Raw genomic sequence first — 15,124 nt, forward strand, 5'->3', positions numbered from 1 at the left:
TCTGACTTGGGCCCAGGTCATAATCTTGCAGTTCTTGAGTTTGAGCCCCACGTCGGGCTCTGTGCTGACAGCTCAGAGCCTGGAGCCTGCTTTGTATTCTTTGTCTCCCTCTCTCTCTGCCCCTCCCCCGCTTGCACTCTGTGTTTTTCTCAAAAATAAATAAACATAAAAAAAATAAATGTGGCTGGTGAGATTGAAGCATTGGGGAAAAATACATATATACATGCATATATACATATATATATATTTATTTTTTTGGAGACAGAGAGAATAGGTAAGCAGGCGAGCAGGAAAGAGGGGCAAAGGGAGGGAGAGAGAGAGAGGGGGAGGGTAGGAGAAAGAGGAAGAGAGAGAGAAAGAGAATGAGAAAGAGAACGAGGAAGAGAGAGAGAATCTTAAGCAGGCTCCATGCTCAACGTGGAGCCCAAAAGAAGGCTCAGTCCCATGACCCTGAGATCATGAGTTGAGCGAAAATCAAGAGTTGGACGCTCAACAGACTGAGGCACCCACGTGCTCCTGAAGCACTGAATTTTTAATTTTGTTTAGCTTTGAACAGCCATGTCTGACTAACAGCTATCTTACTGAATAGTGCAGCTCCAGACTCAGCCTGAATGAACCAATGGACAGTCTCATGGTGACTTTTCACCACTTCTCTCAGAAGACATTATATGCAGAAAATAAATTTAATAAAATATTTAATGAATTGAAGGGAGTCCTGAGGCTAGGGCACTAAGAAGGCAGACAGAACCCACACACAGAAGCTACAAGTTATGAAAAGACCAACCCCCTGCAGGGTGGAGAAGAGGAGCAGTAAATGCTAAGACAGGTCAGGGCTCCAGGAAGGGCCCAAGTGTACCAAGTGGTGTGAAAGGTGCCAAGCAGGGGGAAGAGACGGGGCGGAAGCTGGAAATGAGCTGAAAGTGCTCTTCTTTCTTTAATGTCTTTTCCTCTAATAGCTTATATTTTAAAATTTCAAACTATAGCAAAGTTGAAAGAATTCTGTAGCTAACATCTGTACGTTCGCCACCAGATTCCACCATCACATTTTCACTATATTTGTTACAGTACCGTTTCCAAAACATGGTCATGTGTCATGCAGTCAATGTAACAGGATGTGAAGAGGGGACAAAGAAAACATCAGACTCTACCACATGTGGTTACCCTCCCCTCTCCCAGTTATACGTGTATGCACACGCTCAGATGGTAGTTGTTTCTACCCAGTTTCTATTTACTCTGTGGGGAATGAGTGTGTCCGCACATGTGTTCTTAAACATTCATGTGTGAGAGGGATCACTGAAGGTGATGGGCCTGCTTGGAAACAAGACATCTACGCTGAAGACAAAGGGAGTGAAGGTTAGATAGGAAAAGCTGAGGTGAAAATTACACAGTAATTACAAAACAATTCAAGTTTAAAAATTCTTCAAACAGTTCGGTAGAGGGTCATTAAAATAGTAAGTTCTCATACAGTGTTTACGTAAACATTTGAAAATTTTAGTCAGGAAACTTTTCAGGAAAATACCTACTGCAATAAAGTGACGCATCCCCTCACTCAAAAGTGAAATTCTACAGACATATAGATAGCACTAGTGAGCTAAATAATTCTAATGTTTTATACTCCCGACTAGTCCAAACCACCCCAGAAATGAGTGGCAAAGCCATACGGTAGGCTTCGGTTTTCCATCTGACTATATAGAATGCCTTTATGAAAATTTCTCATATTCATTATTCACATTTCATTCTGAAACAGCAACAACTGTCAAAATAGGTTACAAAATAATTATTAAAGGTTCTTTAAAACTTACTTTGTTTTATAATTTATTAATCTGACATAAGGTATAAAAGAGAAAAAACCAAATTATCTTGGAACAAAGATTTTGATCCCTTTCTAAATCAATGAGAACAGCTACCTCCAACAGAAGAGGTCCCAAGGATTCCTTTTCTATCACTCCTTGACTGCTCGATGAGATGTCTGATTTCTGCACTTCATCATCAGTTGTTGATTTCTCTATAATAAAGAAACAAAAAGTCATGCATCCAAAAGGGCTCATTTCCATATTGGCAAGTTACAAAGACACAGATTCACCTAATTTAAGATTCAAATAACATTTACTTATTATCTAGGCGATATTTATTGACAACATTATTTAATCTTAATGATATTCACTTTATATGTATATTCAATTGACAAAATTGAGGTTCACAAAGGTTAAGTAATGTGTCACAAATCATATAACTAATAAGTGGCAGCAGGATAATTTGAATTCTGACCTATCAAGTCCAATGTTCCAACAACGGGGAAAATGGTATAAATATAAAGCCTTTTGAAAAAGTCTACACCAAAAGTTTTTAAGAAATGAGTAAACTGTAAAAGAATGATGATTTCCTCCATTTTTCTTTTTCCTCTTCTGATTTGATCAACTGCCATTGAAAAGAGAGTGAAGAAATGCTTTTTCCTTTTGTGAGCCTGCATGAATTAGCTTACCTTTCACGTTCCTGTCATGATGATCTGATTGATAAAACTGTGTAACTACTAAATGATCTGAAATTCTTTTGTGCAGTGATGTTGGAAAAGCCATCCATCATCTTCAAACAGCACCATACTTAAATAAGTTTCCAATCTGTCAAACTAGTGAGTTAGTTAGCCAAAAACCAAATTTGGTATCATTGAATATAGAGGCTCATTTTTTTACTTTAATGTGTAACATATTTCAGGGGCGCCTGGCTGGCTCAGGAGCATGTGACTCTTGATCTAGGGGTTGTAAGTTTGAGCCCCATGTTGGGTGTAGGGACTACTTACAAATAAAAAAAATCTTAAAACAATTAAATATGAAATATTTCATATATTCCAAAAAATACAGGAAATGACATAGCATACATCACATAGCCACCATTCATTTTTCACGGATGTTAACATTTGCTCCACGTCCTTCCTTCTTTAAAAAATAAAATGCTGCAAATAGAACACTCTGCTACCATTCCTTCTCTGTCTCTTTTCAGAAATAACTAGTATTCTGAGGTCAGTATAATAATTTCTAGGCCTGTTTTTTATTACTTAAATTTTTTTTTTAATGTTTATTTATTTTGGGGACAGAGAGAGACACAGCATGAATGGGGGAGGGGCAGAGAGAAGAGGGAGACACAGAATCGGAAGCAGGCTCCAGGCTCTGAGCCATCAGCCCAGAGCCTGACGCGGGGCTCGAACTCACGGACTGCGAGATCGTGACCTGGCTGAAGTCGGACGCTTAACCGACTGCGCCACCCAGGCGCCCCAGTTTTTTATTACTTAAGTACACATGTATGATTTCTTGAACAATAGATCACATTTTTTTTTAATGTTTATTTTTGAGATAGAGAGCACCAGGGGGGGAGTGGCAGAGAGAGAGGGGGACAGAGGATCCAGAGCAGGTTTCCTGCTGACAGCAGCAAGAACTGTGAGATCATGACCTGAGCCGAAGTCAGACTCTCAACTGACTGAGCCACTCAGGCACCACTACTGTTTTGTGTTTTAAAGTTTACATAAGTATATATGGACTTGTCCAACTTAGTGTTTCCACTCAATATTATGTTTGAGATTTAAGCACACTGATGTAGATCTGATTCATTCATTTGAGATGGTATATATCATGTGACTAACCCACAGTTAGTAGTAGATTTCCTAAGCCACTACTGACAGACCTTTGACTACCACACACAGTGCTGTAATAAACTATTTTCAGTACTTCCTCTTTTGTACATGTGTGACAGTTTCTTGAGGGTAAACACTAAAAGTGAAGTTGCCGGTTCATAGGGTCTATGTATTTTCGACATTACTAGGTTTGACAAATTGCTCTCTAAAGAGAATGTACCACTCGTAACATTCAAGGGTTTTTGTTTTTATGCATCCTCACTGACAATTGATATCAGCATTAAAAAAAATTTGTGTGTGTGAATCTATTGGGTGTAAAGTGTCATTTCATATAGTGTTTATAACAACAGCTTTACTGATTCACAATTCACATAGCATGCTATTCATGCATTTAAGGCATACAATTCAGGGGTGCCTGGGTGGCTCAGTCGGTTAAGCGTCCTTCAGCACAGGTCATGATGTGGCGGTTTGTGAGTTCAAGTCCCGCACTGGACTGTCTGCTGTCAGCACAGAGCTCACTGTCCCCTTCTCTTTATGCCCCTTCCCCACTCACTCTCCGTCTCTCAAAAAGAAACATTTAAAAAAATAAAGCATTCAATTCAATGGTTTTTAGTACATTCACAGGGTTATGCAACCAACATTATAATACATTTTAGAACATATTCATCAACCCAAAAAGAAACTTTGTACCCTTGAGCAGTCACCCCCCATTTCCCCAATGCTCCCAAGCCCTAAGCAACCACCAATCTACTTTCTGTCTCTGTGGATTTGCCTATTCTGGACATTTAGTATAAATGGAGTCATACAACACATGGTCCCTTGTGACTGGCTTCTTTTGCTTCGTGTGCTTTCAAGGCACTGTCAGTACTTCATTCCTTTTTTTTCTGCCAGATAATATGCCATTATATAAATATACCTTGTTTAACTTATCCATTGGTCAGCCGATAGATACAGGGGTTGTTTCCACCTTTCGGCTATTTATGAATAATGCTGCTACGAACATTTGTGTGCAAGTTTTTGTGTGGACCTACAAATGGAATTGTCTTGGGTATATACCTACAAATGGAATTGCTGGGTGATACTGTACCTCAATGCTTAACATTTTGTGGAACTACTGGACTGTTTTCCAAAGTGGCTGCACAATTTTATTTTACTTTCCTACCAGCAGTGTATGGGGGTTCCGATTTCTCCCATCGTCACCAACACTTATCTGTCTTTTTTGTGTGCAGCCATCCTGGTACTTCACTGTGGTTTTGATTTGCATTTCTCTGATGGCAACGATATGCACATATTTTTCCTGTGCTTATTAGTCATTTATATGTCTTTGAGAGGTATTCAGTCAGAGCCTTTGTCCATCTATTAACTGGGTTATTTACCTTTTGATTATTATGGTACAGAAGTTTCTCATTTAGTTCTAAGATGTACTTCCTTCATCAATTCATGTGTTTATAACATTAAGACAGGTTTTTGGTTTTTAAACAGGTTTGTCAAAAAACACCAACCATCAAGTCCAAGTAAATTAAATAACTATGTGTGAAAAGCAAAACATCTAAAATTTCAGGCAAAACCTAAGGCGGGAGTGGCTATGTGACCTAGTTTCTGGCTCAAGGAATGTGAAAAGAAGCGACGTGCAATTTCTGGGTCTTGTCCTTAAAAGGAAAGAAGCATGCCTCCCCATTTTCTTCTTTCCCCTTTTTGTCAGCTGGGATGTGGACCGGTGAGCCATGTTTAGCCACGTGGAAAATGGCAATAGGAATGGCACAGAAAAAAAGATGAAATCAATCACAACCTCTGACACATCCCTAGATTATCTTGTTAAAGCTGCTGCACTTTGGGTCTCTTGTTACAGTAGCCTAGCCTGTATCCTAACTATACATTCTGTATTTCTCAATCCCATGTTTATTTGCTAGATCTTGATTATGTCCATGATAGACATAATTTATTGGCACGCTATCATGAAAAGTAAGACTTTAACTTACATCAACCTTCTACCCACACATTTCTCCCTCCTTCCATCCTCCCAATATAGTTACAATTTCTAGGGCAATCAGTATTTAATATCTATGCTCCTGTGGCCACATAAATAAAGTTCACAAACGAGACAAGGTGTGTGCTATCATTTACATTTCTCCTATTTTGCGTTTTAGGCTTTTTAAGTTCAACTCATCCCTAAACTTCCCCCCCCCCCGAAATGAAATTTTCCTCTTAATTAGTCAGTCCTCTGATTCTCTGTTCCATTTTTTCCCCATGGAAACATTCGTCCTGGAGACCTCTATCCACTAGCTATGTTTTTAGGTTGATGCACAAGGGTACACCTTTCTTCCGTTAAGATTCCATGGTTTCCCTGGATTAAGATCCTATGCCTTTCTTTCTTGGTTTGCTATGGTGGTTTTGATAGATATTTCTGGAAAAAGTACACAGAAGATAACTTTTGAACTGAGGCTTTAAATGTCTGAAAATGTCTTTATTTTGCACTTACACTTCATTTGGATTCACACAGAATTCCAGGTTTAGAATTCTCAGGGCACCTGGGTGGCTCAGTTGGTTAAGTGTCTGACTCTTGGTTTTGGCTCTGGTCATGCTCTCACAGTTTGTGAGTTTGATCTCCACAGCAGGCTCTATGCTGGTGGCACGGGGCCTGCTTGAGATTCATATTCTCCCTCCCTCCCTCTCTCTCCCTCCCTCCCTCTTTCTGCCCCTCTCCTGCTTGTGTGCACTCTCCCTCTCTTTCTCAAAATAGATAAATAAACATTTCATAAGAAAATAATTCTCATTCAGTATTGTTATTTAGGATACACTCTGAATCTGGTATGTGTCTATTTTTTCTTTCCCTTGTTTTTTTTCTCTCTGGTGTCTGAAAATTGTGCATTGGTGTGAGGTTTTTCTCCCTTTCTTTTTATTCGTTGCACTGGGCACTATATGAGTGCTTTCAATCTGGAAACCCACATCTTTCTAATTCTGAGAAGTGTTTTGTTTTGGTTTTGTATTATTATTCTTATAATTTCCTCCCTTTATTTGGTCTGTTCTCTTTTTCTGAAATTAATATGTTACACCTCCTGAACTATTCCTATACACTTCCCACCTTTCCCTTGTCTTCCACTACTTGTCTTTTTATTTTTACTTTCTAAGAGATTTCTTCACATTATCTTTCAACCCTTAAAATATTTATTCAACAAATATTCCCTGAAAGTCTACTATGTAACCAGGAACTGTTTTAGGTATGAGGGCACAATGATGAACAAACAAAAATCCTCACCCTCATGGAGCTCTAGTGGGAGTAGGCCGACAATAAACAAATAAAACATATAATATGTTAGATGTAAAAAACACCGTGGGGAAAATAAATCAAGGAAGATGTAGAGAGTGTGTGTATTAGAGAGAGAGTGTATTAGATAGGATAGTTACAGACAAGTTCATTGCGAAGAAATATTTGAACAAAGGCACAAAAGAGGTGAGGGAATGAGCCTTGTGTACATCTGAGAAAGAACATTCCAGACAAAGGGAGAAGAAAGTGCCAAGACCTGAGGCAGAGTGTGCCTAGAATGGTTAGGCAGAGAGTAGGCAAAAAGTAGAAAACAAAGTAAAGAGGCAAAGTTTATTTCAGTTATCCCGATTTTAAGTTCCAAAAGTTATTTGGTGTTTTGAATGTTTTATTTTATTTTTATTTTTTTTTTTTAATTTTTTTTTTCAACGTTTATTTATTTTTTTGGGACAGAGAGAGACAGAGCATGAACGGGGGAGGGGCAGAGAGAGAGGGAGACACAGAATCGGAAACAGGCTCCAGGCTCCGAGCCATCAGCCCAGAGCCTGACGCGGGGCTCGAACTCACGGACCGCGAGATCGTGACCTGGCTGAAGTCGGACGCTTAACCGACTGCGCCACCCAGGCGCCCCTTGAATGTTTTATTTTATAGCATCTTATTATCGTTTCATAGTTGAATTACCTTCCTTTTTGTCTCTGAGGGACTGTTTGATGGTTTGAAGTTTTCTTCTGCTCCCTGCACTGTCTCCACTTTCTCTGAGTTCCCTTTTTTCCTGTTTGCTTGATTTGTTCTCTTCTACTTTATAGGTTTTCCTCAAATATTCAGATTTTTATTCAGATTAAAGAGTAAGGTACTAAAAGGCTGACTGGCAGCCGTGTGAATAGAGGGGGCAAGACAGGGAAAGGCTTTTGTCATGTGGGGATCATTCCCAACTGTCAGTGTCTGTGTGTCTTTTCCTTTGGGCAGGTCAGTGTCCCCAGAGGGGTCCTTCCCCCCTTGGGCGGCAAGCAGCGAGGTGACATATAGCTTCTGGCTGGCTCTCCCCGTCGGAGACTTAAAATACTAGTTTCTACTGTCTGCTCCATCAGCTGTCACTAGACTATTCACTTTCCAGCTTATAAAATCTTAACATCCTACCACTTTAATCATTATAAATATATTTGTTTATAATCTTTCCACATTGCTGTTATTCATCTGAAGTTCCTTCTGGTCTATTTGTTCTGTTTGTTATTTGTGTTCCTACTTACTGTAGATTGTTTCCTCATATGTTACATAATTTCTTAGCATAAAATCACCCTCATAAGCACTTTTTCTTTGGAAATGCCATGGGCATGAATACTGTTCAAGTTTTGTTTTCCAGTCTTTACCCCTGGTTTAATTAGCCAGATCATCAGGCAACTTGTTTTATGTAATACATGCAAACATAGTGAAGTATTACTTTGAAATGAGTTTTTCCATTATCAGGTGTGAGAGTTTTCCTCCAAAGCGCTCTGCCTGTGTGTCTGCTTTAATTCTTTGCTAGGGGTTTTCTGGCATGAGGTCCCCAGTAAATGTGGACAGTATAAAGTCAGGGTTTTCCCAGAAGAGACTGTTTCCCATGCCCAGAGCCCCGGCAGAGACAAGCTTATTATTCAGATGGAGGGATTTTCCTACCACTGAGGCACTGTCTTTCAACACTATGCCAGAGCTTCAGGTCTGACCCCACAACTTAGATCTCTTGACTCAATTCCCTTAGATACCAGGCTTCATAACCTACCAAGGCAACCAGTGTTCAAGTTAAATTAATAAGCCATGTTTTTGTAACAAGAAACCTCTCAGATTCACTTTCTAAAATAAAGACCGTCTATACAAAAATGTTTCTTTAATAACATTATGAAATTCAATGCAATTTCTTAATAATAAAAATAATAAAATCACCTATTATAAAGGTCTTCATAACAAAGCACACAACCATGGTTTTGGCTTTTTTTTTTTTTTTTTTTACCTTGTTCCATTCTCTTCATTAGCTGTATCTGATCGACTGTCTTCTTCAAAATCTTGCATTTGTCTGGCTTTACACTCAAACTGTCAATGTCACTGATGTTGGCAGACAGTAACTCAGCTAGTTCTTCTAAATATTTATTTTCTTGTTCCCTGCGCCTCTTTTCAGTGCTGTTACACAAAGAAAAACCAGTTAGTGTACATTTCTACCACGATACTTCCCTCTTTGATCAAGTACTTAATATTTACATATTTATAGAGATCCATAATTTTATCCAGAATATAAAGTCCGATTTTAAAAACAACTTAAATTCACAATACCAAAGTGCAGAAAACAATTCTGGCCAAAAATACATAAAGAGAGTGATTGCCATCATATATGTATTTCCTCAATGATATAAATACATCAAATATTTCCCAACAAAATGTTAGATACTGAAAGGAAGCAGAAAGTACTTACACTCACTGCATTTGGAATTTACTTTATATTCTAAACAATAATTCCTTGAATTAGAAAATCTGATTTTTCAAATAACTTTGTTATAAATTAAGCAGTGCAGACTATACTAGAGTTCAAATAAGTTATACTTTGAAATCTGATAAACTTTCTTAATTTTTTTGTTACTGAAAGAAATCTGATAAACACTTGATTCTTATCATAACTAGACCATTAGTTGGTCCTCATCAAAAAGAAAAGAGCATCCATCCAAAAAGTAAAAGAAAAAGAATAATAATCAATTATGAGACAAAGGTACAGAGAACAATGTCTTTTGTATACAACTTCATTCTACAAAAAATAAGACATCTATTTATAAGTTCTCATAAATGTGATAAATAAAATCAATTTTGATTTATCTTGAAGCAAAATTACGAGAACAAAGGATAACAGTGCAACCAGCTAGCACTTTACATTCAATCAAAGGTACTGAATGAATACTGTTCAGTTTTGTTTTCCAGTCTTTACCCCTGGTTTAATTAGCCAGATCATTAGGCAACTTATTTTATGTAATACATGCAAAGATAGTGAAGTATTATTACTTTGAAATGAGTTTTTCCATTATCAAATTAACATAATAAGAAAGATTGGTCACAAATAACTCTTTGTTTTATAAGCAGCAACCAAAATCATCTGGTGTGATGGTAGAAAAGTGGTAAAAAAAAAAAAAAAGGTGAAAAGAGGGCAAGATTAGTTGCTTTTTAAAAAGCTCATAATTGGGGCGCCTGGGTGGCTCAGTCGGTTGAGTGTCCGACTTCGACTCAGGTCATGATCTCGCGGTCCGTGGGTTCGAGCCCCGCGTCCAGCTCTGTGCTGACAGCTCAGAGCCTGGAGCCTGTTTCAGATTCTGTGTCTCCCTCTTTCTCTGACCCTCCCCTGTTCATGCTCTCTCTCTGTCTCAAAAATAAATAAATGTTAAAGAAAATTTTTAAAAAAAAAATTAAGAAAAATAAAAAGCTCATAATTGGCAACAATTAAAATACCACTTACTTTTCATAATACAAAACTATAAAAGCAACAGCATTTCCATAACAACATAGTAAGTTGAAAAGAACCAAGTCAGCCAATCAAATGTATTTAACCACAAAAAACAAAATACTACAACATGGTACACATCCCAGAACAAAACCAAATTTTGAAACTTTAACAATCATCCTTTATCTTTATCTGTAAAGCCTTTCATTATTAAGGAATTAGTCCCACTTTATTTAGTAAAACTTTATCTTACAATTTCCACAGAAAGTACATGGAGCAAGATATTCTGACAAACTTCACACAAAGGCATTGAAAACAAGGCATGAAGAAAATGACACATTCAAGGTTTCCGAGAACTCCATCTCTGCAACTTGATAGTGTTTTAGAGGACACCTGATTTTACCTTAGAGAAACTAAGTCATACTAGACTTATTTTGTAGATTCAGTCTAAAGTATGATCTGTTTAAATCTAGGGGTCTAGATTCTAACACGAGTAAATTGGATTCACGTAGTGGAACTCCAAAATCTGCTTCTGATATTAAGTTTTACGTAAAACTGAAGTGCCTGACACCACTGTAGAATAAAAGAAAGTGCTAGAATGGCAGGATAGACAGAGAGTTGACAGAGGAAGCAAGAAGCTAAAAATACTGAAATGCTGAGTTGTCTATAAAACGACTTAAGAAGGAGACTAGGAAAATCACCACGAAACGAAGTAACTAATAAGCAAGGACAGAAAATGAGAGCAGATATATTTAAACAAAGTCAAAACTGAAGGAGGGGCGGACATGACCAAAAAATTCTACCTTAATGGAAAAGAAGGCTTCCTTTATTACTTTAGCCACTTACACTTCTCACCAGCCCACTTGACTTCCATGACATTGCACACATGCTAGTTAATCATGCTATGAATTAACTAACGTATCTTTTTCCTTCAACTTACTAGCTTTTTCAACAAATGGTCCTAAACTTATTACATGCCAGACAGCCACGCACTATGTCCTGGGGATCCAGGGGTAAATTAGGTGTAGCCCTAATTAGTGTGAGAATAAAGAAAAAGAGTCATTACAACACTATGTGACAAGACTGTTAATACTATAGAAGTTCATCTGGATCGCACCTACACTGAGGCAATGAGATGTCCCAACCTGGTGGTAGACAGGGATTGGTTTCAGGGCAGGGGAGGCAGACAAACAAAACCCAGCTTTTTCAAAGGTGTAATATGAGAATGAAAATGTCAAGTTAAAGGATCTATAAGTAGTTCAGTATGGCTCAACTACAGATAAGAAACAGAAGGGCAGGAGATGAGTTCCAAGCCACATCATGAGGGCTCTTCCATACACCATGATAAAGAGCATGATGTATTGCTTAAAAGCACAAGTTCAAATTTCCTCAGTCATTTATTAGCTATGTAACCCTGGACAAGTTGCTTAACAGCAATTTAACTTCTCTCAGCTTCAATTTCTTTATCTGCAAAACAGGGGTGATGACATTAATTATCTCTTAGAATTTAGTGAGGATTAAAAAAGATGTTAAATGTAAAATGTTTGGCAAAGTTGCTGGCATATACTTTTAGTTCAGTAAATGTTACCTATTGTCATTGTTTTGGTTATGATTATTTTTTTCAGGGCGAGGGGAAGCCCAGAGGGTTTAAGAAGAAGAATGAGTGGCATGACAAGATTTGTAAGCTCCCTGAAGATAGAAAACATGACTCACTTTGCTTATATCCTTATAACGTCATGCACACCATGCTGGTTGAATAGTGGGCACTAAATAAAGCACTTGTTGAGCTGAATTAGAAATATTAAACAAGCACAAGGCATAGCTACCCAGCATTTTGAGACTGGCATTTTAATCCCCATTCTCCTAGTACAGTTAAAGAATGGAGAAGAGGTAATAGGAAGAGATATGAGGCATCAATTACTAAGAAACTCTATCAGGGCTCTTGTACAAAGGGCTGGCAATATCCTGAGGTCTAACATATTCTCTTTATGATTAATGAGTTCAGAATCTGTCCAAAGAGACAGCAGATAATAACAAAACCAAAAGAAGCATTACAAGGTGGTATTCATACACAAACTCAATCAGTTTCAAAATCACGAAGTTTTACTTTACCATATCAAAAATGCCAATTGAAACTGAAGCCCATACTTACAAACCTGAAGGAGGTAATGTTTTCAAATATTTTGAAAGCAGACATACAAAGATTATTATCTTTAAAACATCTAACAAGAAAAAATATATTCACTTTTTGATATTTGTCATGACATGATTATGTATGTATAAAAAAATCAAAGATCTACAGATAAGCCATAAAACAAATAAGAAAGTTTAGAACAATGGATGCATAGGAGACCAATAATCCCAAATCCTATATATTAAAAGCTGTCAGTTAGAAGATGCAATAGACAAAATTATACCATTTCCAAAAGCAATAAAAATTCTGTGGGACCCTGGAATATATCTAACTAAAGATGGGCTAGTTGTTCAAAGGGGAAAATAATGAACTACTACCAAAGAACAGTGAAGACCTGAATATGTGAATAGCCTTTATATTCACAAATAAGAACACTCGGGAATCTGGAGTCTAGAAAATAAAAATGTCAATTCTCTTCCAATTTAATCTATAAAAGTAAATGACATTCTAATCCAAATCCCAGGAGTATTTTTCTTCAGGGGAAACTTAAAAACCTGACTTAAAAATCTGAATGGACAGGTAAAGGGACAAGAATAGGGAAAACGATTTTGAAAAATAACAAAGAATGACTTGCCTCAACAGATATCAAGGTGATTGTCATAAGAAAGTTCAGAACCAGATCCCTATCTATACAGGAACTGGATCTATGATAAAGGTAACAGCACAAAAGCAGAGAAAGGATAGGGCCATAACCACTTATGTTCTACATGGGAAAAAATAAAATTAGTTCCCCACGTTATATCATATGCAAATCAAATTCTACATTAATTAAAACTCTAAATACACATATGTATGTAATATGTAAATATGTAAAAATATGTTTAAGGCCTTGAAGTAGAGGAAAAAAATTCTTCCACGAGACCCCCCAAGAGCTTGACACATGAAAACTGAAGGTTCCAAGGTATGTCAACAGATTTCAAAAACAGTTAAACAGACCAGGAGAAGAAAGATATTTACATCAAATATAAGCAAAAAAGAGTAGTACACAGAAAATTAAAAAAAAACTCTTATAAATAAAAAGGAAAAGGAAAACAACCTAGCAGGAATACGGGCAAAAGATATACCCAGGAAATTCACAGAAGAGGAAAACAAAAATCAAAATCAATTTATCTGGTTATCAGTGAAATATACTTCAAACTGTAACCCCAAACTCATCAAGTTGGGAGACTTACAGTGAGGAGAGGACAGTGTGGGTAAGGGTGTGAGAAAAAAAGAACTCTCAATGCTTGTTATTTGAAGAGCAATGTGGTGGTGACCTAGTTAACATAAAGATGAATACAGATCCCAAAGAAACTCTCACATATCAAGTAGGAGGTGTGGAAACTGATACTACACTGTATGTTAACTAACATGAATTTAAATAAAAAATAAACAAACAAAAATAAAGTAGGGAGGTGCATATGAGGATGTTCCTTCGCTGTAGTGCTAGTTGGAAGAGCAAAAATTTCTAACAGAAAGGTTGTTTATAGGGAAATGGATTTTTCAAATGGGATACATTCCTGTCTTACAACATTTAATCAAAAGGTGACAGAACTGAATCTATATATATTTATATCTCAAGATGCATGCTGGAAAAAGTATACTCTAGAAAAATATATACAGTATACAGTATTGTATCATATGTATACTTATAAACATTCTGTATTACTCACCAGTTCATATATAATTATTAAAAATGGAGAAATTAATTGCAGACAAATCAATGTAATAATTAATCATTTTACTACCTTATTCAAATAAGACTATACAAATATGATAAAATATTAAAAAATACTAACAATACTAACAAATACCACAAAATATGAACAATTATATGTAATGGATATATATAGTTTCTTAGCGTCTATTCTTAACATAGATTTAAAAAATTTCCCCAAGTAAAAAATTAAATCTAAAAAACAACAGTTTTATTTATTTATTCTTTTTTAAAATATTTATTTATTTTTTGAGAGAGAGAGAGAGAGAGAGAGAGAGAGAAAGCACAAGCATGGGGGGGCAGAGAAAGAGAGAGGGGGACAGAGGACCCAAAACAGACTCTGCACTGACAGCAGGGAGCCCGACGTGGGGCTCGAGCTCACAAACTATGAGTTTGTGACCTGAGCCGAAGTCAGATGCCCAACTGACTGAGCCATCCAGACACCCGTATTTATTTACTCTTACATTTTCCTTTGAAAAGGACTGACTTTACATACAGATAAAACAAGCACATTAACTTTGACAACACAAATCTGGATTATATCTCAATATCAACGTTCCTCTGAGCATCTGGACACCTACCTGTGGTTATGAATACTTAAGTTACGATCTGTGACAGTTCTTTTAATTGATCAACTTTTCTCTCTCCAGACTGGAGCCCTGGCACTTACTCCCCTGTTAAAATCCTTTCTTTATCCCCCACGAGAAAGAAGCATGTAATCCAGGGACAGAAGAATCTTCTGCCACTTCACTCTCTAGATCAGTGATGATCAATGGGGGCCATATTGCTTTCCCCATCCCTGACAAACATTTGACAACTGTCTGAAGACATTTTTTGGTAGTCACAACTGATGTGACACTTTGGTTATCATAACTGATGGAAAGATGCTACTGGCG

General features: G+C 37.1%; 1 protein-coding gene across 7 annotated transcripts in view; it reads right to left on the reverse strand.

Annotated features, from left to right (window-relative positions):
- NCOA1 (nuclear receptor coactivator 1) overlaps positions 1-15,124 on the reverse strand; it is a 186,474-nt gene that overhangs the window by 74,725 nt on the left and 96,625 nt on the right. For all 7 annotated transcript variants that reach the window (XM_047067823.1, XM_047067826.1, XM_047067824.1 and 4 more), the window contains 2 exons: positions 8,872-9,038; positions 1,908-2,005 (listed from right to left, as the gene is read on the reverse strand). In XM_047067823.1, the coding sequence (XP_046923779.1) occupies positions 1,908-2,005; positions 8,872-9,038 (265 nt within the window). The remainder of the gene's footprint in view (positions 1-1,907; positions 2,006-8,871; positions 9,039-15,124) is intronic.

Source organism: Lynx rufus, unplaced genomic scaffold (genome assembly GCF_022079265.1).
Source record: "Lynx rufus isolate CCGP_SWC_20201006 ecotype Redwood Valley unplaced genomic scaffold, mLynRuf1.p SCAF_8, whole genome shotgun sequence".
NCBI lineage: Eukaryota > Metazoa > Chordata > Mammalia > Carnivora > Felidae > Lynx > Lynx rufus.